The 27,021-nt window shown below is 49.6% G+C and overlaps 1 protein-coding gene across 17 annotated transcripts in view; it reads left to right on the forward strand.

Annotated features, from left to right (window-relative positions):
• ARHGEF10L (Rho guanine nucleotide exchange factor 10 like) overlaps nucleotides 1–19,098 on the forward strand; it is a 155,729-nt gene extending 136,631 nt beyond the window's left edge. For 16 of the 17 annotated variants that reach the window (XM_057499778.1, XM_057499785.1, XM_057499781.1 and 13 more), the window contains 3 exons: nucleotides 10,651–10,825; nucleotides 16,687–16,809; nucleotides 18,006–19,098. In XM_057499778.1, the coding sequence (XP_057355761.1) occupies nucleotides 10,651–10,825; nucleotides 16,687–16,809; nucleotides 18,006–18,544 (837 nt within the window). In that variant the 3' untranslated portion in view covers nucleotides 18,545–19,098. Of the gene's footprint in view, nucleotides 1–10,650; nucleotides 10,826–14,702; nucleotides 16,460–16,686; nucleotides 16,810–18,005 lie in introns of those variants that run through there. The other variant, XM_057499787.1, reaches the window with a different exon arrangement.
• The last annotated feature ends 7,923 nt before the right edge of the window (nucleotides 19,099–27,021 follow it).

A 27,021-nucleotide genomic window follows, 5' to 3' on the forward strand; every position in this document is an offset into this window, starting at 1 on the left:
TTCTTTGAGTACTTCTTTGCTTTTTTGCATTAGAAAATGTTCTAGGCTCACCTGGTACCTCCCCTGCCATAGTTAGCCATCTCTACAGGGTGTCTTAGCTGGCTCTCTTTTGTGGGGAATGGTATTTAGAAACCAAGATCTGGTGTGCTCACTCCTGCTGGGATGTCATTGCTTCCAGACCCCTTCAGTGAACAGAGCCAGGAGAAAAATCTTAAGTTCATACTGATACTTCTAATTCAAATGCAAGATTGTAGAGCTTACCCTAACCTTTTCTCTATGTTCAACTCTTTTCTCCTGCTGAGGACCCAGGTCTCCCAAAATAACATCAGCATGCTTCAGTCACACCATATAGTTTACAAACTGCTATACCCTTTCTTCCACCAACACGACCAAGCCTACTAAGTAAAGCTCAGGATTTCTTTGCAGATTCTTTTGTCCTTGAGGAACAACAGTGTATAGTCAGAGTACTGAGTTCCAAAGCTACTTGAATGGATTCTTTTCTAGTGGATGTGGTCATGTTCCAATAAACTTTGATTCACTGAAGTAGGCAGCAGGCCAGTGTAGCCTGAGGGCCATTTTTTTCAGACTGCTGGTCCCTAAGATCATCCTAACAGTAGTTCCTGGTGCAGGGACTAGCCAGGCCTGGTCTATAGGGGCCAAGTGGGCAGGAAGCACTGGGCCTTCCGAAATCCAGAAGAGGGGCATGACTGTGCTGGTGCCAGGGGCAGAGGGGGCCTTTTTCAGGGACAAGGGGAGTAAGTTAAAGGCCTCTTAGAGGATAAGGTAACACCCCAACTCCTGGGCCCCCAAACCAGCCAGGGATAAAAGAAGGGCCTGGAGGTGAGAAATGGGAAGCTGTGGCCTGGGATTGGGGTGCTGGGTTGGCAGCATTTTACCTGGCCCCGGTTGGGAGCAAAGGAGAGCTTGATGAGCTGATAGCTGACCCTGGAAATTAGTTCTGAGTTCCTTTCGGGACAAGTGAACACCCACGTTTGGAAGGCAAAGTGAGCGGCGTGGCTTGTCAGCACCCAGGCCAGTGGGCAGCGAGGGTCTGCTGCCTGCCTCCACCTAGAGGTGCCGTGCGTAGCTGCCTCAGCCCTTGGTGGACACTGGAAGTCCATTGCTTCCAATGTTTCACCTACTCCTGCACATGTACCCAGGAAGCCAAGCCAGGACTCCCAAGACCCAGTTCCCATGAGTAGGCTTCTGGTATGGGGAGGGGTCCGGGGGAGCCCACAGATAACCAAGGAGTGAGGAGCTTGAGCTGCTCTGCTGCTGTTTGTATTTTTCCCTGCCCTCTCCCCACAGGCCCTGGCACGTTTGCACAGGCCTTGTGCAAAGCCCCTTGAACCTAGAGACAGACTTGTTATACCTCTGGAGAAATGAGCCTGGGTTTCTGCCGCTGACTTCTCTTTTAATTAGATTCTGACAACAGCAGGCATGGCTGACTGGCTGCAGATTCAGGCGCAGCTTGCCATGGTCCCAGGCTTCTCAATTTCACTGAGGTTTGGCTTTTTCAGAGGCAGGAAATGCTTCTGCCCTTTCAACAGGAGCCAGGCAGGGGTCTTGCTGCGCATGTGTGGGTGCACATATGTCTTCCTGTGGGTGTGGGTGTGTGTGCATTTGTGTGCAAGTATGTGCATGCTGTTTTTGGAAAAGTCTGCAGACAAAGCATGTTGGGTGCCCCCTTCCATCCTGCCACCCTTTCCGCTCATCCATCTGCTTGCTGACAGCAGGCACTGTAGGAAGTCAGATCTGACCCTGGCGCCTCATCTGTGACTGGGGTTGGTGGTTCTCGGTTGGCCTTTCCCAGCAAGGTCCCTCAGGAGGTGTCCTGTTTGCGCCGGGTGTTCTTTCTGGGTCTGGGCCTTCAGGAAAGTTGTCTGGAGTACAGGCCGGGGCAGGAAGCCACCCCGCCTTCCTAAGGGTTTCCTGAAGGAGTGTTCCTCTCAAGGAATGAGAACCAAAAGCCAGTGCTGCCGGGGCTGTGGGTGGCAGATATGGGGGTGAAAGACCCCAGGGGTGGAAATTCTCCCCTCCCCTTGGATTGCAGGGACTGGCCCTGCTTTGTCGAGGCTGTAAGGGGCTTGGCCTCCTTCCAAATCCCAGATGCTTGTTGGCTGAGCCTCCAGCACTTGGGCCTTCACTGGGGTAGGGCAGGGGCGCTGGGAAAAAAGTAACAGAGACTCCCCCCACTTCCAGGGGCCCAGAGTCTGAGCCCCCAGTCTAAGGGAGAAATAGCTCCCTGCCTTCTGAGTGTGCCCAGCCTAACAGGAGACACCCCCTCCCCTTGGGGAGCCCCAATTTGATGGAGACAATGTACCCTTTGGTGAACTTCCTGTCTGAGAGGGAGCTACAGCTTCTGCTCTTGGGGTCCCCCTAGTAAGTGGGACCCTGCCCCCTGAGAGCAGCCTGGCACACGGGGAGAGAGGGTGCTGCTCTGCCTCTCCCCCTCCGTCTTTGGACACCCAACTTTTCTCTTCCCCCAGTCCATGTAATCCTCATGACAACAGCCACTTACAATTGGGGAAACTGAGGCCCAGGTCTGTGAGGTTATTGAGGAAATGAGATTTAATAGTAGGTCTGATTAAATTCTGTCCAGCATCTTCCTGCCATCTAGGATTTCTATCCAAGATATGCTCTTTATAGAAAAAATGGAAGAAAACTGCAGACTGGAAAGAGGGACAGTCACCAGGTTCTGCTCAGGAATAATTTTCAATGTGCAGGTTTATCCTCCTCTGCCCTCCTCCTCCTCCTCCTCCCCCAGTTTTGGATGCAGCCCCCTTTTTTTTGGCCACTTACTGCTAAAACATTCGTATTTTCTATGTTTATCACATAGTCTCTGTAAACATTTTAAATGGATGTAGAGGAGTCTGCTGAGTGGGTGTACCGGACGTGCCTGGGTGTCCCCAGCTTGGGCATTTGGGTTGTTTCTAGGCTGGTGTGCTCGAGTTGTTTGTATCTGAGGAACAACGGAATGTTATAGATGGACTTCCAGTGTCCAGCCATTCACTCTTTGACTGAATTCTGCTGTGCTCTGGGCCCTGTGCCAAGTGGGGAGGATTTTGAAGGGCCGAGCTCATAGTCCAGTGTCGAGGCAGCTGATTAGAGCCACAGAGTTGTTGCTGTTGCCAGGCCGGGTGGCAGAATAGGGCTTGTAGAAGCAAGTGGTTGGGCAGGGGTGGCTGGGGCAGGCCTTATGGGAGAGGGGCATCGCTCTGAATTCAAGGCTTCAGATACTGCAAAGCTGACCCCAGGAGGGCAGTGGGGGAGGCATGTTGCAGACAGGTCATCTCCAGGACAGAGTGGCGGCCACCTGGCACTTCTTGAGCATCACTCTCACCCAGGCTTTGCTTGACCTGCAGCATAGGAAGACTGCCAGGGAAGGTGGGAGTGCTGGGCTCTGGGTCACTGAATAAAGGAGCTTGGACTTCTCCTGTAGTGGATCGGAACCCTGATGGTTTGTCTCCTCAAGAGCTTTATTTTTATTTTTATTTATTTTATTTTGGTATCATTAATCTACAATTACATGAGCAACATTATGGTTACTAGACTCCCCCCATCATCAAGACCCCACCACATACCCCATTACAGTCACTGTCCATCAGTGTAGTAAGATGCCATAGAGTCACTACTTGTCTTCTCTGTGTTGTACAGCCCTCCCCGTGTGAGCTTTTGTTTTTAAAGGTCAAAATTATACACACACCTGTGAACAACAACAAATAACATGGAATAGTTTATCCTGAAAGGCCCTCACCACTACCCATCCTTAGTCCTGCTTCCTGCCACCTCTCCTGTTTTTAATCCACCAGGCACTTTCCTTATGATTAATGTGTCTGCTCTGCTGTTTCTTTTCTTTTTTTTTTAATTTAAATTCAAAGTCAAAGTGAGAGGCCTTCAAAATAGTAAACCCTTGACATCCCATAATTGTGTTTTTATTATATAAGCTTCAGGTACATAGCCTCGAAATTTGACACATGTATGCACTTGAAAGTGATCAGTGCCACAAGTCTGGTTACCATCTGTCACCATACTGTTTACCTTCTTCATTTCTCCCATTTCCCAGTCGCCTCCCCTCTGGTAACCACTAGTCTGTTCCCTATATCTATGAGTGTTTTTTTTTTTATTCCACATGTGCATGAAATTGTATGGTATTTGTCTTTGTCTGACTTATTCCACTTAGCATTATAAGGTGGACCTTTAGGTCCAACCATGTTGTCACAAATGGCAAGATCTCATTCTTTTATGTGGCTGAGTAATATTCCATGTGTACATATATACCACATCTTCTTTATCCATTCATCTATTGATAGAGACTTAAGTTGTTCCCCTATCTTGGCTTTTGGCAATAATGCTGCAATGAACATGGGGGTACATACACCTTTTCGAATTAGTGTTTTCCTATTCTTTGGATAGATACCCAGAAGTGAACAGCTGGGTCATGTGGTAGTTCTGTTCTTAATTTTTTGAGAAAGCTCTCTACTGCTTTCCTTAGTGGCTGCACTATTTACAATCCTACCAAATGTGCAACAGGGGTCCCTTTTCCTCACATCCTCTCCAACACTTGCAGTTTCTTGTCTTGATAATTGCCATTCTAACAGGTATGAGGTGATAGATAGCTCATTGTGGTTTTGATTTGATTTTTAATAATTAGTGGTGTTGGACATCTTTTCATGTGCCTGTTTACCACCAGTACGTCATCTTTGGAGAAATGTCAGATCCTCTGCCCATCTTTTAATCAAGTTGTTGGTTTTTTATTGTTGAATTGTGTACATTCTTTACATATTTTGGGTATTAATCACTTACCTGATCGATGGTTTCAAATATCTTCTGCCGTTCAGTAGACTGCTTTTTAATTTTGACAGTAGTTTCCTTGGCTGTGAAGAAGCTTTTTAATTTGATGTAGTCTCAGTTGTTTTTGTTTATAGTTGCTTTTGTTTCCATTGCCATTGGAGTCAGATCCACAAAGATGTCACTACGACCGACGTCAAGTAGCTTATTGCCTATTTTTCCCTAAAAATTCATGGTTTCAGGTCTTATATTCAAGTTTATTAATCCATTTTGAGTTAATTTTTGTGTATAATATTAGATAGTGGCCTAGTTTCATTCTTTTGCATGTGGCTAACCAGTTTTCCAACACCATTCATTGAAGAGACTGTCCTTTCTCCATAGTATGCTCTTGTCTCTCTTATCATAGATTAATTGTCCATATATGCATGAATTTATTTCTGGTCTTTTGGTTCTGTTCCATCGATCTGTGTGTCTGTTTTTGTACCACTACCATACTGTTTTGATTACTATAGCTTTGTAGTGTAGTTTGAAGTCAGGGAATGTGATACCTCCAGTTTTGTTCTTTCTCAGGATTGTTTTGGCTACTCAAGATCTTTCATGATTCTATACAAATTTTAGAATTATTTGTTCTAGTTCCATGAAGCACTGCTGGAATTTTGGTAGGTATTGCACTGAATCTGTAGATTGTTTTTGATAGTATGGACATTTTCACAATAGTAATTTTTTCAATCCATGAGCACAGAATATCTTTCTATTTACTTGCATCTTCTTCAGTTTTATTTATCAATATTTTACAGTTTTCACAGTACTGATTGCTTACCTCCTTGAATAAATTTACTACTAGGTATTTTATTCTTTTTGGTGCAGTTATAAATGGGATTATTTTTTAAATTTCTTTTTATGATGATTCATTATTAGTGTATAGAAATGCCACAGATTTCTGTATATTGATTTTGTATCCTGCATCTTTAATGAATGAATGAATTAATTCTTACAGGCTTTTTCAGTTGGATTCTTTAGGGCTTTCTATATACAGTATCATATCACCTGCAAATAGCAACGATTTTACTTCTTCCCTTCTTATTTGGATGCCTTTTTTTTCTTTTTATTGCCTGATGGATGTGGGTAGGACTTAGAGTTCTATGTTGAATAAAAGTGATGAGAGTGGGCATCCTTGTTTTGTTCCTGTTCTTAGGGGAAACACTGAGTATGATGCTAGCTGGAGGATTGTCATATATGGCCTTTATTATGTTGAGGTATGTTCCCTTATACCCAGTTTGTTGAGAGTTTTATCATAAATAAATGTTGAATTTTGTCAAATGCTTTTTCTGAATCTATTGAGATCATCATATGATTTTATCTTTCATTTTGTTAACATAATGTATCATGTTGATTGATTTGCAGATCTTGAACAATCCTTGCATCCTTGGAATAAGTCCCACTTGATGATACCTTTAATGTATTGTTGAATTCAGTTTGCTAATATTTTGTTGAAGATTTTTGCATCTCTGTTCATCAGGGATATTGGCCCGTAATTTTCTTTTATGTGGTGTCTTTGTCTGATTTTGATATTAGGATAATGCTGGCCTCACAGAATGTGTTTGGAAACTTTTCCTCTACTTCATTTTTTAAAAAGAGTTTGAGAAGGATAGGTATTAAATCTTCTTTGAATGTTTGGTAGAATTCTTCAGTGAAGCTCTCTGGAATGGGACTTTTGTTTCTTGGGAGATTTTTGGTTACTATTTCAATCTTTTTACTAGTAATCAGTCTATTCAGATTTTCTATTTCTTCATGATCCAGTCTTGGAAGATTGTACATTTCTAGAAACGTATCAGTTTCTTCTAAGTGATCCAGCTTGTTGGCACATAGTTGCTCTTAGTAGTCTCTTATGATCCTTTGTATTTCTGTGATGTCAGTAGTAACTTCTCTTCCATTTCTGCTTTTGCGGCCTCTCTCTTTTTTATTAGTTAGTCTAGCTAAAATTTTGTCAATTTTGTTTATGTTTTCAAAAAACCAGCTCTTAGCTTCATTGACCTTTTCTATGGTCTTTTTGGTCTCTATTTCATTTATTTCCACTCTGATCTTTATTATTTCCTTCCTTCCACTAATTTGGGGCTTTGTTTTCCTTTAGATGTAAAGTTAAATAATTTATTTGAAAATTTTCTTGTTTCTTGAGGTAGGCCTGTATTGCTAGGAACTTCCTTCTGTCTTAGGACTGCTTTTGCTGAATCCCATAGATTCTGATATATTGTATTTCTGTTTTCATTTGTCTCTAGGTATTTTTTTATTTCTCCTTTGATTTCTTCATTGACCCATTCATTGTTCAGTAGCATGTTGGTTAACCTCCACATTTTTGTGTTTTCTTTTTTAACATTTTCTTCTTGTAATTAATTTCTAGTTTCATCCCATTATGGTCAGAATAAATTTTATTGAATTTATTGAGCCTAGTTTTTTGGCCCAACATGTGATCTATCTTGGAGAATGTTCCATGTGTACTTGAGAAGATTGTGTATTCTGTTGTTTTTGGGTGGAATGTTCTGTATATATCTGTTGAGTCCATCTGGTGAATGTGTCATTTAAGGCTGATGTTTCCATATTGATTTTTTGTCTGGATGATCTATCCAATGGTGAAAGTAGAGTATTGAAGTCACCTACTATTTTAATGCTTTCAATTTCTCCCTTTAGGTCTGTTAATATTTGCTTCCTATATATTGGTCATCCTATGTTGGGGACATATATATTTATAACATTATATCATCTTGCTGGATTGACCCCTTTATCATTATGTAATGCCCTTCTTTGACTGTGATTACAGTCTTTGTTTTATAGTCTTATGCGAGTATAGCTACACCAGCTTTCTTTTAATTTCCATTTGCATGGGATATCGTTTTCCATCTCTTCACTTTCAGTCTCTGTTTCCTTACTTCTGAAGTGAGTGTCTTATATAGACTGCATATAGATGGGTCTTGTTTTTTTTCTTAATTCATTCAGCCACTCTTGTCTTTTGATTGGTGAATTTAGTCCATTTATATTGAAATTAATTAGTGATAAGTGTATATTCTGGCTATTTAATTGTTTTCTGGCTGTTTTTATAGTTCTTTCTGTTCATTTCTTCTTTTTCTCTCTTTGTGGTTTTATGGCTTCCTTTTAGTGTTATGTTCGAATTCTTTTTTCATTTTCTTTTGTGTATTTCCTTGTGGTACCATGAGGTTTACATGAAATATCCTATGTAAATAGTAGTCTGTTAAGTTGATAGCAACTTGAACACATTCCAAAGCTTACATTTTATTCCCCCAAACATGTTTTTATATTTTTGATGGCATATTTCACATCTTTCTATTTTATGCTTTACTTAACCAATTATTGCAATTTTAGTTGGTTTTACTACTTCGGGATTTTAATCTCCATGCTTGCTTTATGTGTGATTGATCCATATCTTGATACATATGTTGATCATATATTGATACATATCTTTGTTATATATGTAGCTTTTCCAGTAGCATTTTTACTTTCATATGTTTTCTTATTATCAATTAGTGCCATTTCCATTTGGCTTAAAGAAGTCCCATTAACATTTATTGTAGGGCCAATTTAGTGGTAACAAGCTCCTTTAGCTTTTGCTTACCTGGAAAGCTCTTACTCTCTCTTTCAATTCTGAATGATAACTTTGCTAGGTAGAAAATTCTTGGTTGATAGTTTTTTCTTTTCAGGACTTTGAATATTTCATGATACTCCCTTCTGGCTTATAAAGTTTCTGCTGAAAATCTTCTGATAACCTGATGGGCTTTCCCTTGTACATAACAAGCTGTTTTGTTCTTGCTGCTTTTAGGATTCTGTCTTTATCCTTAACTTTTACCATTTTAATTATAATGTGTCTTGGTGTTAATTTCTTTGGGCTTCCTGGACCTGGATGTCCGAGTTCTTCCTCCAGATTAGGGAAGTTTTCAGCCATTTTTCTTCAGGTAAGTTTTCTGGCCCTTTCTTCTCCTTCTTGGATTCCTATAATGTGTATGTTATTCCACTTAATGTTGTACCAAAAGTCTCTTAAGGTATCTTCACTTTTCTTAATTCCTTTTGCATTTTGCTGCTCTACTGGGTGAGCCCCATTGCTTTGTCTTTCTGCTTGCCGGTGCATTCTTCTATGTCATTCAGTCTGCTATTGAACCCCTATGGTGCATTTTGTCTAGTTATAACTTCTGTTTGGTACTTTATTATATTTTCTATCTCTTTTTGAAGTTTTTTCTGTCTTTGGCCTTTCTTCTCCTGAGTTTGGTGGGCATCTTTATGCCCATTTAACTCTTTATCAGGTAGATTCCTTATCTCCATTATGTTTAGTTCTTTTTCTGAGGTTTTGTCTTGTTCTTTTGTTTTGAACGTATTCCTCTGTCTCCTCATTTTTCCTAACTCTCTCTTTCTATGATTAGGTAAATCAGCTACCTGTCCTGGTCTTGAAGGAGTAGCCTTATGTAGATGATGTCCTGTGGGGCCTAGAAGTGCAACCTTCCCTTGTCACCAGAGCCAGGCACCCAAGGGGTGTCCCTATGTGGGCTGTGTGTGCCCTCCTGTTGTGGCAAGGCCGTAGCTATGATGTGTTGATGGGTGGAGCTGGTGCTCAGTCTGGCTGTGTGCTGTGTCTGGGACTGCTGCAAGTGCTGGTATGGAGAGCTGGCCCCTGGCCCAGCTGCAGGGCATGTCTGGGGCTGCTGCAGCATGTTATGGGCATGACTCTTGGCAGAGCACACTCACTGGCACTAGCAGGTTGGAGGGAAAATTTCAAAATGGTGCCTGTCAGCATGGTATTATTAAAGTAGACTGAGATTGCAAAAGTAACTCCTGCCAGCATCTCAGTCCTTGGGGAGCATCCCTGCTCTTTCCTGCCTCTTCTGCAGATGCTTTACAGTTAGTAAACGGGCCTCCTTTACCTGGGATCCATGCACTTTTCAAATTGGTGTTTTTGTGCTAGTTTTTGGGTCCAGTGTGTCTGCCCTTTAAGAGTGGATTTTCTGTTCCCTATGGTATAGTTTTCCTGACTATAATCCCTGTTGCTTTTCAATGCCTGGTGTTGAATTGTCTCTTATCAGTAGGGTGTAAGGGTTGGGGTGCCTGCTGTGGAGTTCAAATTCCTTGCGCCTCATGGAAGTCCTGTACCTTCATATCCCTCCTGTTGTGGCTGGCTGTGGCTGTGCTGTGCTGTTTTCCCTGGCGAGTCCATCTCTGCCTCTCCTTCCCATCTCAGTGCTGTCCTTTGTCCTTTGTTGTGGAGACTTTGTCTCTTCCAGAGGGAATTATTCCACAAGTATTAGTACATTTGTTGTGTCCATGGAAGGAGGTGAGTTCAGGAACTTGCTGTGATACCATCCTGAACCCAACTGTCTGCTGTTTCTAGATGTATCAATTTTTGGACATTATGTGTTGCCACTCCATTGTGCAAGGCGAGGAACTGGCTCACACCACCCACCTCCCTTCCCAAGCAGTTCTTTTGGTTGCCTTTGTAACTTTAGATACTATACATAAGCTTCTACTTCCTCTTCCTTTGACTTTAGGCTGCCTTCCCCTTTTGTCACAGTGGTTAGAAACTGTACCTGTTAACTCCTGAGAGCCAAATGTGCATGTATTTTTCCCTGTTCCTTCTTCAGTGATGTGATGTGGGGAGCTTGAGATGGGCCATGTTATAAATATTTACACCATGAGAAACGGCAGACACGACAAACCAGGATTCCCCTCAGCAGTTGTAAACATTTACCAACATCCCACTGCAGGGCTTCCGAGGTTTCCTTCCTGTGCTGATTCTGGCCCCCAGAGCCTGAGCTGGCAGGCCCGTCCCAGCACCACACCAACACCCCTCCCTCTGTGCCGTAGCAAAGCTTCGAGGCGCACCAGGATGAGGCTGTGAGCGTGACGCACATGGTGAAGGCAGGCAGCGGGGTCTGGATGGCCTTCTCCTCCGGCTCTTCCATCCGCCTCTTCCACACCGAGACGCTCGAGCATCTGCAGGAGATCAACATCGCCACCAGGACCACCTTCCTCCTGCCAGGTGAAGTTGCCGCTGGGGTGCTGTGTCCTGCTGTCCCGGGCGAGGAGGGAGGAATCGACATTCGTAGAGCACCTTCCACACAATAGTGTGTGACAGCTGCCACCCTGCTTGAGCACTAGGATCCAGGGGCTTTATGGACAGGCTCTCATCTCACTGTGGCTCCATGAAATGGGGATTGTCCCTATGGACAGACGCAGAAACTGAGGTTTGCCCAGCAGGGTAAGGTGGCTTGTCTGTGGTCATGCAGCAGACCGGAGGCAGGACCGGGAGTCACATCAGGCTGGACTCACGTCAGAGCCTGCTGGGTAACAGGGAAGTGATGGCTGCAGAGGAGACCAGAGTCCTGGCTCACCCAGTGTGGGGTCTTGGGCAGGTCTCTCCACCTCCTGGAGCCTCTGGTCCATCTATGGGACCTCTCGGTCCGTGCTGGTGTCCCCCTCTATGGGACCAGAGGTGGTTCCTGGTTCAGGATAAGTGCCCTTAGGAACGGGAAGATGCCTTGCCCAGTCCTGGGGCATAGTAGACACACTAGAGCAAATGGCTCTCTAACGCTCTCCCTGGGGCATAGGGGCTTGATGGGACCCGTGTCCTCGGTCTTTGTTCTTCCTCTCTCCCTCCTTCCTTCCAATTCATTGTAGTTCATACTATTAGCCATTATACAAGGTAATTCCATTTTAACTATGATAAAAATTTCTCTGTATCACAAAAATATTTCCACTTTATGCTGATAGCTAAATTATTTCAAGTTAGTGAAACACAAAAAAATGGATTATGTTATGGGTCTTTTTAATCTCAATCTCATCTGCGGGGCAGAGGAGGGGGAGAGAAAGATTCCACCTTACCACACAGTCAGAGGCAGGATTTGTGGACATACCCAGCCCCCACCGGCACAGCTCTGACGTCACTGTTTGTTTAAAGCACATTTTCATATCCGTTGACTGACTTGCTCTTAAAGAAGGGAGGGCCTTCATTATAATGATAATTATGATTATTTCAGAGCCAGGTAAACTGAGGTTAAATGACTGGCCTAGGGGCAGGCGCACTGCTGTGGAGGCCAGAGCCAGGACTGGAATCACAGCCCTCTCACACAATTGCCATGCAGCTCTCCACTCCCCGGGCCTCAGTTTCCCTGAGAGTTGAAGCCAAGCTTGGCCATGCAGTGTTGGGCAGACCAGAGCCCGGAGTCAGAAGGCCCTGCTGCAGTCCTGGCTCTGTCGCCTTCCAGCTCCGTGGCCCGGAGTGAGTGGGGAATCTCTCAGATCCTCTGTTCCTGCCCCTCAGGGAGGTGTGGGCCTTACCTGAGCCAGTGCAAGGGCAGCACCCCACAGTACCTGGCTCAGGTAAGTCTCTGTCTGTGCTGGTGTGCTCTCTGTCATCGTCCTCTTCATGTTCATTGTCATCCCTTTCCCTCACTGCACTGACCCATCTGCCGTGCATCTCCCGTGGCCCTTCCGGCTCAACCCCCACCCCCCAGTCAGTGCCCTTCCTATTGTGTCAGCTACATCTGAGCAGACAGGAGCCCCCTCTCCTCTTGCCAGACCTCCCTGGGGCTGGACCTTGGACATGTCTGAGGTTCCTGGGCACAGGGCTTCCCGAAGGTTCCCAGGACTTACTGCCTGGGGTCCTCCTTCCCCCAGGCCTGATGGTCCCTAATCAGCAACACCAGGGACCTTGGGGCCCCCCTAAACCTGAGAGGAGCCAGGCTGGAGCCAGCTCCAGGTGGAGGGCAGCTTTAAACCCACTCCACATTGTGCCCTGGCGGAAGAACAACAGAGCAGGATTCTTAAATTCTTTATTAGAGATATTTTTAAAAGGCTTTTAAGTATTTTTTCTTCCCTATACCACAAAATGAAAGAATTGTATAATTAGTTATAAATTTGTTCCTCCTCTTTAGTGTGGATTTTTTTAAGGGTGTGTTAAAAATTTATCACACTTCCTTCCCCCTGACCCCTTTCTTCTGCCAGCGTCCCCGACTGGTATTAATCCATTTTTTAACCTAAACTCCCTCCTCCTCTTAACTAGACAGGTCATTAATAAAATGTTCTCCGAGAGCCTGAGCTTTTTAAAGTTGTATATCTCCAGATAGATGGCTTGGGTGAGCTGAACACTGCTGCATTAAGTCTCTGTGATAAAATATTTATCCACCATTAGAATTTTTTTTTCTTTCGGACTGTTTGTGAAGTGTCTCGCTCTTTTCCTCAAGGCAGAAGAGGAAGGAGGGAGGGCCCCAGGACGAGGTCTGCAGATGAAGTCATTTCTCAATTCTGGCATCCACCCTCCTTGCATTTGCTGGTTTGGCTGTCCAGTGGGGGCCGAGAGAGGGCAGGAGCGCCAGGGAACGGCCACCTGCTGGTCTCAAGACCCTGGGGGCCCCGAAAAAGGAGGAGGCAGTGAGATGAAAAATGTGCCATTGTTCCCTCTCTTGGCTTTATTATTTTTGTGTGTTTATGGCTCTGATGGAGCTGATCTTAAGACATTAGAGTCTAGTCTTTTTAATAATCACAAATGTTTCCTAATGGCCTCATTTATTGATTGTACACTCTGGGCTAAGAGCTGTGCTCAACTGTCTGTAGATGGGATACACATCCATAATTCTCATCATCATAAAGTTGAGCAAGGTGGGTTTATAATGCTCATTGATTGATGAGAAAGAAAATGAGTTGTCAGTTCACACAGCTAGTAACTAACGTCAAAGCCCGTGTCCTTTCCTGCATCCCTATTTCATTCATTCATTCACTCAGATGCTTTTTGAACATCTCCCCATGAGCCAGGGTGCTGGGCCAGGCGCTGAGGAATCAACTCTGAATACAGAGACAAGCTGTTGTCCTCATTTGGGAAGCTTACATTTGGGAAGGTGAACCATAAATAAGTTGAGAGAAGTGCAGGAGTTTCAGACCTTGACCAGGGCCAAGAAGGGAGGCCGGGCAGTGAGGGGGGTGGGGGTCGCAGCCTGAGCCTTTTGTAATTGCTGATTGCATGAGGGCTGGGAGCGCCCGCTGCTGGACTGGAGGCTGTTCTAGTAGTCAGGAGCCTATGCCCTCTGAATGGATGCAGGTGTGGGTAAGGGGCCCAGCTCGGCCGACAGCCAGATACTGTTGGTGAAATAGCCCCCACTGTCCAGGGACGGACTGGCTTTTTTTCAGTGTGGTTTGTGCTTCCACATGGAAACAACACTAGAAATGTGTCTTTCTGAGTTTGCTTCATGTTGTCAGACTCATTCATCTCACTGCCTGCTGACGGCTTTCCTCGGATGTCTAACGTGCATCTCCAACACCACATCCTGCAGGGAGCTTGGACTCCCACTCCAAGCCTGCTCCCCTATCTCAGTCAACAGCACTGCCATGCAACAAGCAATTTGAAACAAACCCTTGGAGTTGTCCTTGAGTCCTGCCCTCTCTCCGCTCCTCCTGCTTGAGTCTGACAACGGGTTTGTTGCCGTGCTGCAAAACAGATTGAGAACTTGCGGGCTTCTTATCATCTCCCTGCCACCACTGCGACTTGGCTGCCACCATCTCTGCCTCTCTGGTCTCCTTGCTCCCTCCCTCCCTCGGCCCTGACACTGTGGTGAAACCACTTCTCTGAAGTCAGCTCACATCACTCCCCTGCTTAGACCTTCTGGTAGTTTCTCATTATGCTCGGAATGAAGAGTCACAGTCCTTAGCTTGGTCTGTCTGCTCTGCTGACCTCTCCCCTGGTCATCTCAAGTGTGCCCCCATCCCCGAGCTGCACTGGCTTCAGTCTGCCCCACTGAGCTAAGCTCATCCTGTCACAGGGCCTTTGCGCATGCTGCCTCCGCGTTCTTAGCTGAGGTCTTCCTGTGGCTGCCTCCTTACCATCCAGACCTTGTCTCCTAACACCCACCTCCCCATCCTTCCAGGAAGCAGAGTGAGGCCACAAACTGGGAATCCTCCCACCCATTCTCAGCCACATTTGGGTCCTCTGCCTTGCATTTATGTTCCTTGTTGATGTTTTCATTTTCTCTTTTTACTCTCTAGTGCTGCACTGTCTAATGTGGTAGCCACTATTAGAGATAAAATGCAATGAAATAAAAAATTCAGTCCCTTCATCCCACTAGCCATGTTTCCAGTGCTTAATAGCTACACATGGCTAATGGCTCCTGAATTGGACACACAACAGAGAGCATTTCCATCATCGTGGAAAGTCCTAGAGTATTTGCTCCTCAAGAGCAGAACTTTGTGTGCATGGTTCTCACTGTGTCTCTAGCACCAAGCACTGAGTCCTGCACACAGTAGGCATCCAGAGAACAGATCAGGGATGGTATAGGACACTGTGTTAGACAATGCCATATGAGCCCCAAGATGGCAGCCCTGTGGAACCACACCATCCTCCTCTGAGGCTGTTTGATCTGCAGAGAAAGCCCATATGCCTGCACATAGGGAGCTGAAATCATTTGCTCAAGAGCAGAGAGCTGACTGAAGCACTAAGCTGTGAGAAGCAGCAGATCAGGGCTCTCCCCCTACCCCTGGGTGACCAGGTGGGTGACCTTTTTGGACCTTAATGTCCTCATCTGGAAAATGGGCATAACGTCTGTCGTGTATACCTCTCAGTTGTTGCACGGCTTACGTCAGACTAGAGAAGGCTTATGAGTGCTTGAGAAGCTGCCCTCCTGGAGGTGCTGCTGCACACCCAGGGAGAGAGCGCCCCTGCTCCACGCGTCACCTCACGAGCACGTGGCATTGTGATTGCCATGGTGTGTGGCATGAATTTGAATTTCCTTTGAGGTAAAAATAAGTCCCTCTCAGTGGAGCAGAATTCAGGCAAGAGGTGAGGCAGCCCTTTGGAAAGGGAGGAGTCTGTTCCCAGCCTCTCCCTCATGCCATTCCCACTGACCAGAATCATTAACTACAGAACCACACGGTGATGGCAGGCAGCACCTCTCTGCGTGTGCCGGTGTCAGGCACTGCTTAAGTGATTTACATTCGTTGATTCCTTTAATCCTCAGGGCAAGGCTATGGAATATTACTGTCCTCTTTGGCAGGTGAGGAAACCGTGGCACAGAGAGGTTTAGGGAATGGCCTGGCTTGTGTAGCCAGGAAGTGGCAGAGCTGAGGCTGAAGGCAGCTTCTGGTCTTAGAGCCCTGTTTCTGGCCACTGCCCTGTGCAGCCCACACTGTGCTTCCTCCCTGTAAAGAGCAGAGGGGTCACTATTCTTGCTAAAATGAAGAAACAGCACCCAGGGGACAGCCCAACAAGAGCTAATATGGGCCAACATCAAAACCAGGCTGGTTCCTGGCATTGAACTGTCCATTTCAGCACCAGCTGGACCCAGGGAGTGCAGGGTGCCCTGTGCCCTCACTGGAGGACGGGCCCATGTAGGCAAAATGTCAGGTCCAGGCTGGAAACCAAGGGGCTGCCGACTTGCCCTGCTTCTTGGGTCTACTCTGGCCCCCTCCCCACGCACTGTCTGCACCAACATGTGTTTCACCCTGAAGCCCACCTTCGCACCTTTGCAGGCCTCGCTGGCTTCACCCCCCCACTGGCTGGTTGTGTCCCTGGCATGTATACCCTTTGTGCCAGATGGTCCAGCCACTGCAGGCCGAGAGCACACTTGGGCCAGCACCATGCTCTGTAGTGTCACTTGCTGTGCCCTCACGGCAGCCCCACTTCACCCAGGAGGAAACTGAGGCTGGGTGGGGGAGCACTCAGCCTGGGGATCCAGGGGCCAGATTCCAGCCAGGTCAGCCTCCCAAGCCCCATGTCTTAACCCCGTCCAGCTTCTTGCTTGTCTCACAGGAGGAGCCCAGACTGAGCCACATCCTCACCTTGGGGTGGCTGGCCCCAGAACCCACTGCCTTTCCCCGAGGAGGGTGGGCCGCTCATGCTGGCCTCTCTCTCTGCAGGCCAGAAGCAGCTGTGTGTCACCAGCCTCCTGATCTGCCAGGGTCTGCTCTGGGTGGGCACTGACCAGGGTGTCATTGTCCTGCTGCCTGTGCCCCGGCTGGAAGGCATCCCCAAGATCACAGGTGAGAGCCGGGAGCTGGTCTTGGCAGGACTGGGGAGTCGGCTGCAGGTGGGCCGGGAGGGTGAATCTGGTGCCCCGATGCTTACCCTCTCTTCTGAGACGAGGTTGGGGGTCCACTCTCCAGCATCGTCTGCCATCACAGGTGGCACAGTGGAATCAAGTCACCCCAGCCCCAGAGTTTCCACCTTCTCTCTGAATCTCAGTTTCCTAATCTGGCAAGTGGTAGTGGTGCATACCTCCTTAAGTCCTGGCTGAGACACCCGATGACCGGCAGAGGCTCTGCGGGCCCCTTCTGCTTCCTCCCCACGTAGCTTCAGAATGTCCAGGCTCCAGGGATCCGAATATCTGAGGGCTGCAGGGAACGGGGTCCGGGTGCGAACAGTTTGTGTGGGTTAGAGGGGACTTGCTCTGACCTGTGGCTCCGGGGCCCAGGAGAACAAGTATGGGGGCAGGGAGGACTCCAGAGCCCAGGGCCCCTTTCTGCCTCTGCCCTGATTGTGGTGACAAAATGACCTCCTCCAGCAGCTGCCAGAGAGCAGGGGTGAGGGGAGTTGGGGGAGAAGGCCTGGGGGTGGACCAGTCCTGGCCCAGCTCGATCCCCTCTGCTAAAGAAAACTTCTCCCACATTCTGAGGTTTCCTGTTTTCATCGTATAGATCATTTCGTTCACCCCAGGCTTGGTCCTGGGGTTGCAGGGATACATTGCGCAGAGACCCTGCCCCCCAGGGCAGACAGCCTGGTGGGCAGCTGTAGTCCAGGGTCAGGTGGGTGTCCCAGGGAATCTGGGACACAGACACAAGAGTAATTCTGCTCTCTGGATGAATTCAGAAAAGAAGCACTGTGGAGGGGCTTGCGCTGGGCATCAGAGGGTAAGGTGTGGGAGCAGGTGGGCGGGAAATCCTCTCTAGGCAGTGTTGTGAACGCATTCTGGGGATGTGAGGGTGGCTCAGGCAGGGGCAGCGGGTCCCCTGCCACCGAGGCTTCTCCCTTGGTTTGGAAGGTCTCTCCTGTCTCCCGTTCCAGTCCTCCAAAGAAAGTCTCTATGGAGCATAAGGGATCCCTCCCCTAGATCTAAGTCCTTCTGGAAGGTTCCAGCATAGGTTGTGGCTACCAAAACAACAATTTAGAAAGTCCTCCAGGAGAGATGTGTGGGTGCCCCCCTAAATATCTGGGCCTTTGGGCTCCTTCTTTCCTGCAGGGAAAGGCATGGTCTCGCTCAATGGTCACTGCGGGCCTGTGACCTTCCTGGCAGTGGCTACCAGCATCTTGGCCCCCGACATCCTGCGGAACGACCAGGAGGAGGCTGAGGGGCCGGGGGCCGAGGAGGACAAGCAGGACGGGCAGGCTCATGAGCCAGCTCCAGCGCCTGCCAGCCACATGGGTGGAGAGCTGACCCGCAAGAAGGGCATCCTTCTGCAGTACCGCCTGCGCTCCACCGCCCACCTCCCGGGCCCGCGGCTGTCCGTGCGGGAGCCGGCGCCCCCTGATGGCTCAGCCCTGGAGCACAGCGAGGAGGACGGCTCCATCTATGAGATGGCCGACGACCCCGACGTCTGGGTGCGCAGCCGGCCCTGCACCCGGGATGCCCACCGCAGGGAGATATGCTCGATGGCCATCATCTCCGGTGGGCAGGGCTACCGCCACTTTGGTAGGGCCCCGGGTGGCAGCGGAAGGCCGGCCCCTTGTGGGGAGACGGACAGCACCCTCCTCATCTGGCAGGTGCCCTTGACGCTATAGCCCTGTACCCCCCAGTGCACAGCTGCAGGCCTGGCCACAGCCATGCTGGACTTAGCCTGCGGTGGGCCCTTCCAGCTGTCTGGGGTCCCTGGGGAGCACTGGCTGGAATCACCTTCCAGGAACCCCGCAGGTGGGCACGGATCTTCAGTAACTACCTTGGCGGAGCAGAGGAAAACCTCTTCCTTTAAATATATATATATATAATATATATATATATATTTCAGAGTGTTTGGGGGACGGGTTTGGGCTTGGGGAGAGGGAGGACACCTCTGGAGGAAATGGCCTTCTTTTTAAAAGCAAAAAAACACAAAACCTCACAGCTGCCTGGCAAGCCCAGCGCCTCTTGTCCGGGCTGGAGTGGGGCTCAGAGGCAGGAACGCATCCCTCCTGGAAGGGCGCGTGTGTGTGTGAGTGTATGAGAGCGTGTGGGCTGGTGTGTGAATATATATAAATACGTATATATGGTGTACATTATATGTGTATAAATAAAATCTGTACATATTGGAGCTCTGGGAGATGCTGGAATAAAGACAAGAATAATGTCAGTACTTGGATTGAGGGGCTTTTCTTTTCTGAGATGTGATAGGGAAGAGACAGCAGCAGTCACTAGACAGGTTGTTCCAGGACCGGGAGCAACTCTGCTGTCAGCAGGAAGGGCCGAGGCTGGGCACCAGGGAGACCCGGCTGCAGGCACCGAGCCCGGAACTGTGCTGTCCGGTGTCGTCACCATTGGCCACATGTAGCTATTTAATTTTTTAATTAATTAAAATTAAATAAAATTTCGGATTCAGTTCCTCAGTCCCATTAGCCATATTTCTAGTGTGGCTTGAAGAGCCCCAGCGGGGTCAGTGCTGACCATTGTTGGACAGCATAGATATGAAGGTTTCCATCATTCCAGAAGGCTCACTTGTGCTCGAGAAGGGGCTCTTGGGAGCTTCTTTCCTGAATATTTTTTGAAGGAAAGACTGGGCCCCCACACCTGCTCTGGAATGCTATGCAGGAAGGAGGCCTGGGCGTCTGTCATGCCAACCTGGGAGGAAAGGGAGCCAGAAGCTTCCCTGGGTGGAGGAGGGGGCCTGCGGCTGTTGCTCTGGGCAACAGAGGGGGCGGGGCAGGGGCGAGCCCCCAGGTCTGAGGGAGGATGGGGGGAGTTCTGGACAGTGGGGGAGGAGCCAGGCTGTGGGCGGGTGGGTGCCTGGGGCCTTCTTCCCTCTTCTGGTTCAATCCCCATCCGTGGATTTCTGGAGCTGCCTGCAAAGGAAAAAACAAAACCCTAATCCAGCACCCAAAGGGGCCATGTTTCCTTATCTTCCCACCCATCCACCTCTCACCTGTCCGCGTGTCTGTCCACCCATCACCCGGCGACCCGTCTGTCCTCCCTCCACACTTCACAGTGCAGCACCAGGTTGCAGGGAGCAGGACAGCGGAGCTCAGCAGAGACGAGAGGGAAGCCTCTCACCCGGACCTGGAAGAGCTTCCTTGTGACAGGGGCAACGCAGCAGGGAGAGTCCCTGCAGAGAGGACATTTCAGCCGGGTCCTAACCACCTGGCGGGACTCTGCCTGCTGGGGGAGTCACCCATTCGCCCCTTGAGCTCTGGGTGTCCTCAGGCACCATGTTTGCTGCTGGGGCCACGGAGGTGAGCAAGGCGGTGCCATCCCAGCCCCCAGGAAGTCACAGGTAGAGGGGAGGGCAGGCAGATGTGCCAGTCGGCTCAGGCTCAGGCTCGGGGGAGGTCGAGGTGCTGCTGAGGAAAGGGAAGGCCTCGCGGAGGGAGCCGCCAGCACAGGTGGGACGTGCAGACATTGACTCATTCCCCAGGCAAGGGGTCCAGCATGGGTCCCAGGATGGGGCAGAGGGCCATTCTGGCGGAAACATGGCCCTGGACACTGCCCAGCTATGCCCCATTCTTCTCTGGGCTCAGTTTCCCATTTTGTACCAAGGGAGACTCACCACTGGCCTGCCCACCTCTTGTGGGTGAGGAGGATCCTTTCTAAGAGCACTTGGGCCAAGTGCACTGAGCTCAGGTTCCTGACTGAGTGCCCTGTCTGGGCGGGGCTCCCACTGGGTGCCTCTATGCTGTTAGCCAAATGCTGGTGGCGACTTCCTGAGACGGTGGCCGCCAAGTGGAGGCTGCAGGGGACGATGAGCAAGCCGGGAGCCTGGGACCTGGCAGGCCTGCGCTCAAGTCCAGCTCTTCAAACAGCTGCGGTGTGCTTCCCAGCGTGTCCCTCCACCTCCAGGCCTTGGTTTCCTCATCTCTAAGACGGGACCACGGTGCCTTGCAGAATGGCTGAGGGCAGGTGGTAACAAGTCTACAGAAAGCGCTGGAACAGTCCTCTGACAGCATTGTGATTATTTCTTACATCGCTGTAGTCTGCCTTGTTCCAAAAGATTTGAGGCCGGTTGTTATTAAGGAGCCCCCACCAACCCCCTTTTGTGCAGGAGTTGGTGTCTGAGAACTCTGTGGGTCTGTTAGATCCTAGACCTGCTGATCAGTCTGCTGAAGCGAACCCTGGAGATCTGATGGGCCTGTGAAATCCGTCACTGAGAAAATGACTGACTTTGCTACTATAGTGAAATTATCATATCAGTCAACAGTGCGTCTCCCGAGTCTCCCACACCAAAGCGAGGGCGGATTGGGGGTGTCGGAAACAGTTCCTGAGACGTGTCAAGGACGTGCCTTGCATGTAAGAGAAGACTTCGCTTTAGATATTGGTCAGAGTCATAATAACCATAAGCACTTCAGGTGCATCAGCTCATGCCTCCTCAGCACCTCTCTGACCAGCTGCTTTGCTCACCCCCTTGTGCAGGTGAGGGATCTGAGGCTCAGGGAAGTGAAGAAACTTCTCGAGGAGCATGAGGGCCAAGACTGAGGGCTGTCCGCCAGCAGGACCAGGCTCTTAGCCGCCAGTCTCTAAAGCCTCCAAGAATGAAACTGGAGACAAACAGACCAGAGTTCCAACTGTGCTTTCTCCACTTACTAGCTGTGTGATGCCAGCCAACTGCCTTAACCTCTCTGTGTCTCAGAGAGGGGATAAAAACAGTCCCTGCCATGGGAACTGAGTGTCATTCATTCTGTGTTCATTGAAAGTCTACTGTGTGCCAGGACCTGGATCCAGGTGGGCACCAGGGAGACTGTGGTGAACAAGACACTGCCTACACCCTGCCCCCCCATTCTCCTGAGGGTGAAAGGGAATGGACAATAGAGAAGGAAAATGTGTCAGATGGTGACTGTGCTCTGGACAGAGATGACACAGAGAAGGGGAGCAGAAAGTGCTGGGGAGGGGCTTGTGATGTTAAACAGATTGTCCTAGGAGGCCCCCGAGGAGGGGACACTGGAGCAAAGACCTGAGGAGGAGCAGCTGTCCCGCCACAGAACATTCTGGGCAGAGGGAACAGCAAGTGCGAAGTGCTGAGGCAGGACACATGGAGCAGGGGCAGCGAAACGGCTGTGAGTTGCCAGGTTGGATCACTGGGGGTCTTGGCCTTTTGCTTGGGGGCGTGTGAAGTCACTGAAGGGTTTTGAGCCGGAGAATGACACCATCTGTTCTTGGTTTTCAAGTAATCACTTTTGGTTGCTACATTGAGGATAATCTGTAGGGACAATGGCAGAAGTGTGGGAGCTGGGAAACCACCGAGGAAGCTGTAGTGATGATCCAGTGCAAGTGTGGCTGGGACGAAGGTGGACCTGGTAGAGGTGATGGGAAGTGGTCAGATTCCACATGGGTCCCGATGATGACCCCGAGGTGTCAGGCCCCACAGGCCGGAAGGTTGGGGTCGTCCTGCACTGGGGTGCGGAGGGCTGGGGGAGGGGCGGGTTTTCTTGGGGAAGACTGGGAAGTGTGAGTCGCCATTGGACATCCAAGTGGAGATGCAGGTAGGCCAATGACTCTGTTTTGAGCTCAAGGGAAAGGTCCAGGCTAGGGACTGCCATGGTGAGGGCCCAGGAGCCCTGGCAGTGGCTTTTATAATTTTCAAAAATTTTTTTCTGTAATTTCCAAAAGGCTTTCTTGCTATGAACACAAGCATATCTCATTTGGAACTCAAAGCTGGTTGCTCTAGGCTGTCTCCCCCATCTCAGTCACCATGGATGCTGTAACAAAACACTACAAACTGGGCAGCTTAAACCATTTGTTTCTCAAAGTTCTGGACCACTGGGGAGTCCAAGATCAGTGTGCCACCACACACACACACACACACACACACATGCTTCCCAACACTGATTCTGATGGGTGGGGACTGGGGAGACATTGGCTCATCAAGATACATAGGGTAAAAATAAACCTGGGGTTTATAATTGAACAAATCACCCCACTACATACTCCTTTGCTGGTCTGACCTTAGCCAGAGTCCCTGGAGATATAAATTGTCCCTGTCCTCATGGAACGTATAGTGCAGTGAGTGATCAGGCTGCTGGTGCCAAGGAGATTCAACCAAGGAAGGCTTCCTGGAGGCAGTGAGGTGGGGGCACAGCAGATTGGGCTGCAGAGTGATGCAGACTTGGGTTTGTATCTTGGCTCCATCACATAGTTACTGTGTGGCCTTAGACACTTGACAGCCTGTGGGCTTCCGTGTCCTCAGCTGAGCAAACGGGCTAATGATGCTTTCCTTCCAGGACGGCTGTGGCTCCACGCACTGCTGGTGGGTGTTAGCCATTACAATGACTGCCGCACCATTTCCATGAATCCTCAGAATTAATCAGAGAAGGGGGCAGATGAAAACACCAAGGCTCAGAGGATGCAGGAACTTGGAGCTCACAGAGCCTGGGGCGGGGGTCAAGGGCGGAGCGGGTGGGGTCTGCAAACCAGGAGAGGTCTGGTTCTGGGAGAGACTGGGGCTGAGGGTGGGGGGCAGGCCTGTGTTCTGGCCCATGCTAACCTGGCCTGTTTCTGGACCCTGACCTCAGGGATAGACCCCAGTTATCCCTCTCTGGGGCCAGAACTATGTCAGGCTCCTGGGCACAGGTTTCTTGCCCTGTCAGGGAGGAACCAGTCCTCCTGCCACCAATGTATTTTGTGGGAACCCTGGCTGGCCCCCCAGCCCTATGAAAGCCCAACATACATGTACAAGGCAAGGAACTTGTTCTGTGGGGATAACAGAGCCTCTGAAGCCTTCTTGTGGGCTAGACACCTGCTTTCTTTCAAAGTATGTGCCTGTAGTGTTCATGCGGGTGGTGGTCACACAAGGATGGAATTTGAGCTTCAGCCACAGAGCATATTAAAAGGATTGACCCCACCAGTCTGACGGGCCAGACAGAGCCACTGACGTGGAACATTCCCAGTCTGATGGGTGAGAGGTCCTTGTTCTCAGGAAGCTCCCAGTCTGATGGAGAACTCAGCCCCATCACCTAGTTTGATACGAAAGCAGCTAGTCTGATAGTGAGGCATGGGTCTGCCCCTAGAAACTCCAGATCTGATGGGGGAACCCAGCCCAACTTTCAGGGACCTGCCATTTGATGGGGAAGATACAGTTTCTGCCCAGCGAGAGGCCTGGTCTGATGGGGGAGATGTATCCCTGTCCTTGGAGGGTTCTCCTCTCAGACGGTGGGGCCCCCCTGGGCTGTAGTGGGAGGTAAGTCCCCTGCCTTGAGGAGGGCCCAGTCTCAGAAGGAAGTCAGGACCCTCAACCCTGAAGAGACCTAAGAATAAGACACACAACAGAAACCTTTTAGCGATGCAGACGTAACTGCAGGGCTGCTGAGCTGCTTTAAATTCATTTACATGTTCCTGGGGAAATGGCAAATAGCAAGAATGTGTAAATTGAGGAAAATTAATATAATTACCTGAGCGATTTCTTGTCATCTTTTCATAGCAATAGAAACCACAGACCTCGCCTGGTGAGAAGCGTGGTCATTATGAGCTCTCTCCCTGAGGCAGCCAGCTGGCGCCTTCTCGGCGGGGAATAGGTTCTGACAGGTGCCCCACGCACCTGTCCGCCAGCCCCAAAAGACGGCTGGGCTGCGTGGTGGAGAGGTCAGGAGATGCGGGTTTGAGGTTTGGCTCGGTCACCAGTTTGTGGCCGGCATGAGCCCAAGTCCGGCCCAGTGTGAGCCCAAACACGAACTCTTGTTTGGGTCCAGGTTCCACATTAGGTGCATTATATCCTTGATCACAGTGAATTGTCACAATCACCCCCAGAGGATGTTCTTTTATGACCCTCACTTTACAGATGAGGAAACTGAGGCTCAGGGAGGTGAAGTTGCTTGCTCAGGATCCCAGAGCATAGGAGAGGACCCCAGAGCTGAAGCCTTAATGCCCATACCCTTAACCCTGTACTACCTGTCCCCGATCTTCAGTGGTAAAACAAGGCTTATTTCCTGGCCCTATCAGTTCCACTCTGCCACCTGAGGACCCCGTGTGAAACTAGGTGCCCATGTGCTGATACAAACCCCAGAATGTTGGCAAACATCCTCTAGAACTTGGGGATATTAATAGTGCTGACCACATGGGCTGCATTGAGGAGGAAATGAGTTAATGCATGTAAAATACTCGAGCAGTTCCTGGCCCAGAGTAGCCCTCAGTAACTGGACAGCTGCCGGGTGTCTGTATCTGAGTTATATTAGAGCATTCAGCTCCCAGGTGCGTTGCGAAGGGCTTGGCACCTTCTTTGAGGAGGCCCGGCTCTGCTTCAGCCAGCCTGGAGGGGCCAGGAGTTTGTGCGGACGCTTCTCTCAGTTCTGCTGTCTTAGGACACGCAAACGCCCGCGCTGCTCACCAAGCCTTCTGGGAAAATGAGGCAAAGTGGACATCCCATTGTGGGCTGTTTAATGGGTCCAGAAAGTAGACATTGGACCTTTCCAGAAAAACACTCTCATGTTTGAGCAAGCCACACCTTCGTTCTGCAGGTGCCTCCTGCTGGCTGCTATGGGCCAGTCCCTGGGGCCAGGGCGGCGAGTGAGTAGACATGGCTGCTGCCTCCCTGGAGCTGAGCTCCCAGCCTTGCAGTAACAAGTTTGTAAAAAAGGCTCTTGGGAGCCAAACCTGTAAGGAAGAGAATGCTGGTTTGGGGGGTAGGGTCCCTCAGATGTGGCGTCCCCCACTTGCCGGCCTCAGTTTTTCCCATTGTAAGAAGGTAGGTGATAACGGCTCCATATCTCAGCTGCTGCCACGACTGAAGGAGCCGAAGTGTGTGAACGGCTCAGCCCAGGGCCCCTCCCTCCGTGTCAGGCTTCAGTGGCGATAACATTACTAATAGGTCTGACTGCTAGCCAGTGCTGGCTCTGCACCGGCAGGCAGGGGCGCTGGTGGTGGGGGGCATCCTCTTCCAGGGCGTCATTTGGAGGGAAGAGAGCCAGGGTGTTCCATTGCCGGGAGCTGGTAGTCTCACCTGGAGGTCTAGGCTGGCAGTATCACCTGGGGGCTTGGCTGGCAGTCTCACCTGGAGGCCTGTGTGGAGCATATCACTCAGGAGCAGCTGAAGAAAGTCCTCTTGCCACAGGCATCCCCGGGCCTGTGTGACGGCAGCCATCCCACTGCGGCTGTTACTCTGCAGTCTCGCAGTATTGGTCTCTACCTTGACTGGAGCTGGTTATAGGAGGAAAATGAAGTGAGATCTTCAAATGCACTGTCCCAAGTTTTCCTAAAACTGTTGACCTTTGCCCAGAAAGTAAGGATGAAGAAAAGGTCTAGCTTTTTATTTAAAACAAACAAAAAAACTTCACAGGGGCTCCACTGTGGAGCTAGACTTTGTTGGCAAACCTAGGGCTGGGGGATCCTGGTTCCAGTGGTTGGGGGGCTGTGGCCCAGGGTGGCCAGGGATCCCTCAGCTCCACTCCAGATCTCTTGAGTTCTTTTCAGCCTGTCTCTAACTCTGATGGGCAGACAGCTTCTTCTTACCCTGTTATTTCTGCTAAATTAGGTGACCAGACCTCTTTCTTTGGCAAATCTAGGGACATATATTTGCATGCTATTTTGCATAAATCAGAGACTCATTTGCATCTATTTACATGTTTCTCTGGTGAGATTCAAGAGGCCCAAACTCAGTGTGTGTAAAATGAAAACATATTGAGTCCAAGCCCTCTGAGCTGGCTTGAAGCCCACAGGCAGGCAGGCAGGAGCTCAGAGGGGCCAGCGGCCTCCTGGGGACGGTTAGCCAGGGGAGGACTCTGGGGCCGGCTCTCCCGTGATGCTCAGGACTGATCAGGAAGGAGGGCTTTGGGCCCCTGGGTACAAATAAGCTGAAGAAGCTGAGATAAACCACAGGGCAGAGTGCCCCAACTACCCAACACACACCTCGGAACAGGTGGAGACAGGGGGAGGGCGGTTCTCTTTATTCAGCAACTACTCTGTGCCAGGCACTGTACTAGGGTCGTTATACCTTAGTCCGTTTTCTCCTTAGGGCCTCTTGAGGTGGGCTATTATCACCCCCTCTCTAGAGATGAGGAACCTGAAGTGCAGACAGCTGGGGTGAGCCATTCACGGCCACATGACTGGTTCTAGGACCTTTCCGCCCTGATTAGGGGGAGTGAGAAACCCA

Source organism: Manis pentadactyla, chromosome 4 (genome assembly GCF_030020395.1).
Source record: "Manis pentadactyla isolate mManPen7 chromosome 4, mManPen7.hap1, whole genome shotgun sequence".
Lineage (NCBI taxonomy): Eukaryota > Metazoa > Chordata > Mammalia > Pholidota > Manidae > Manis > Manis pentadactyla.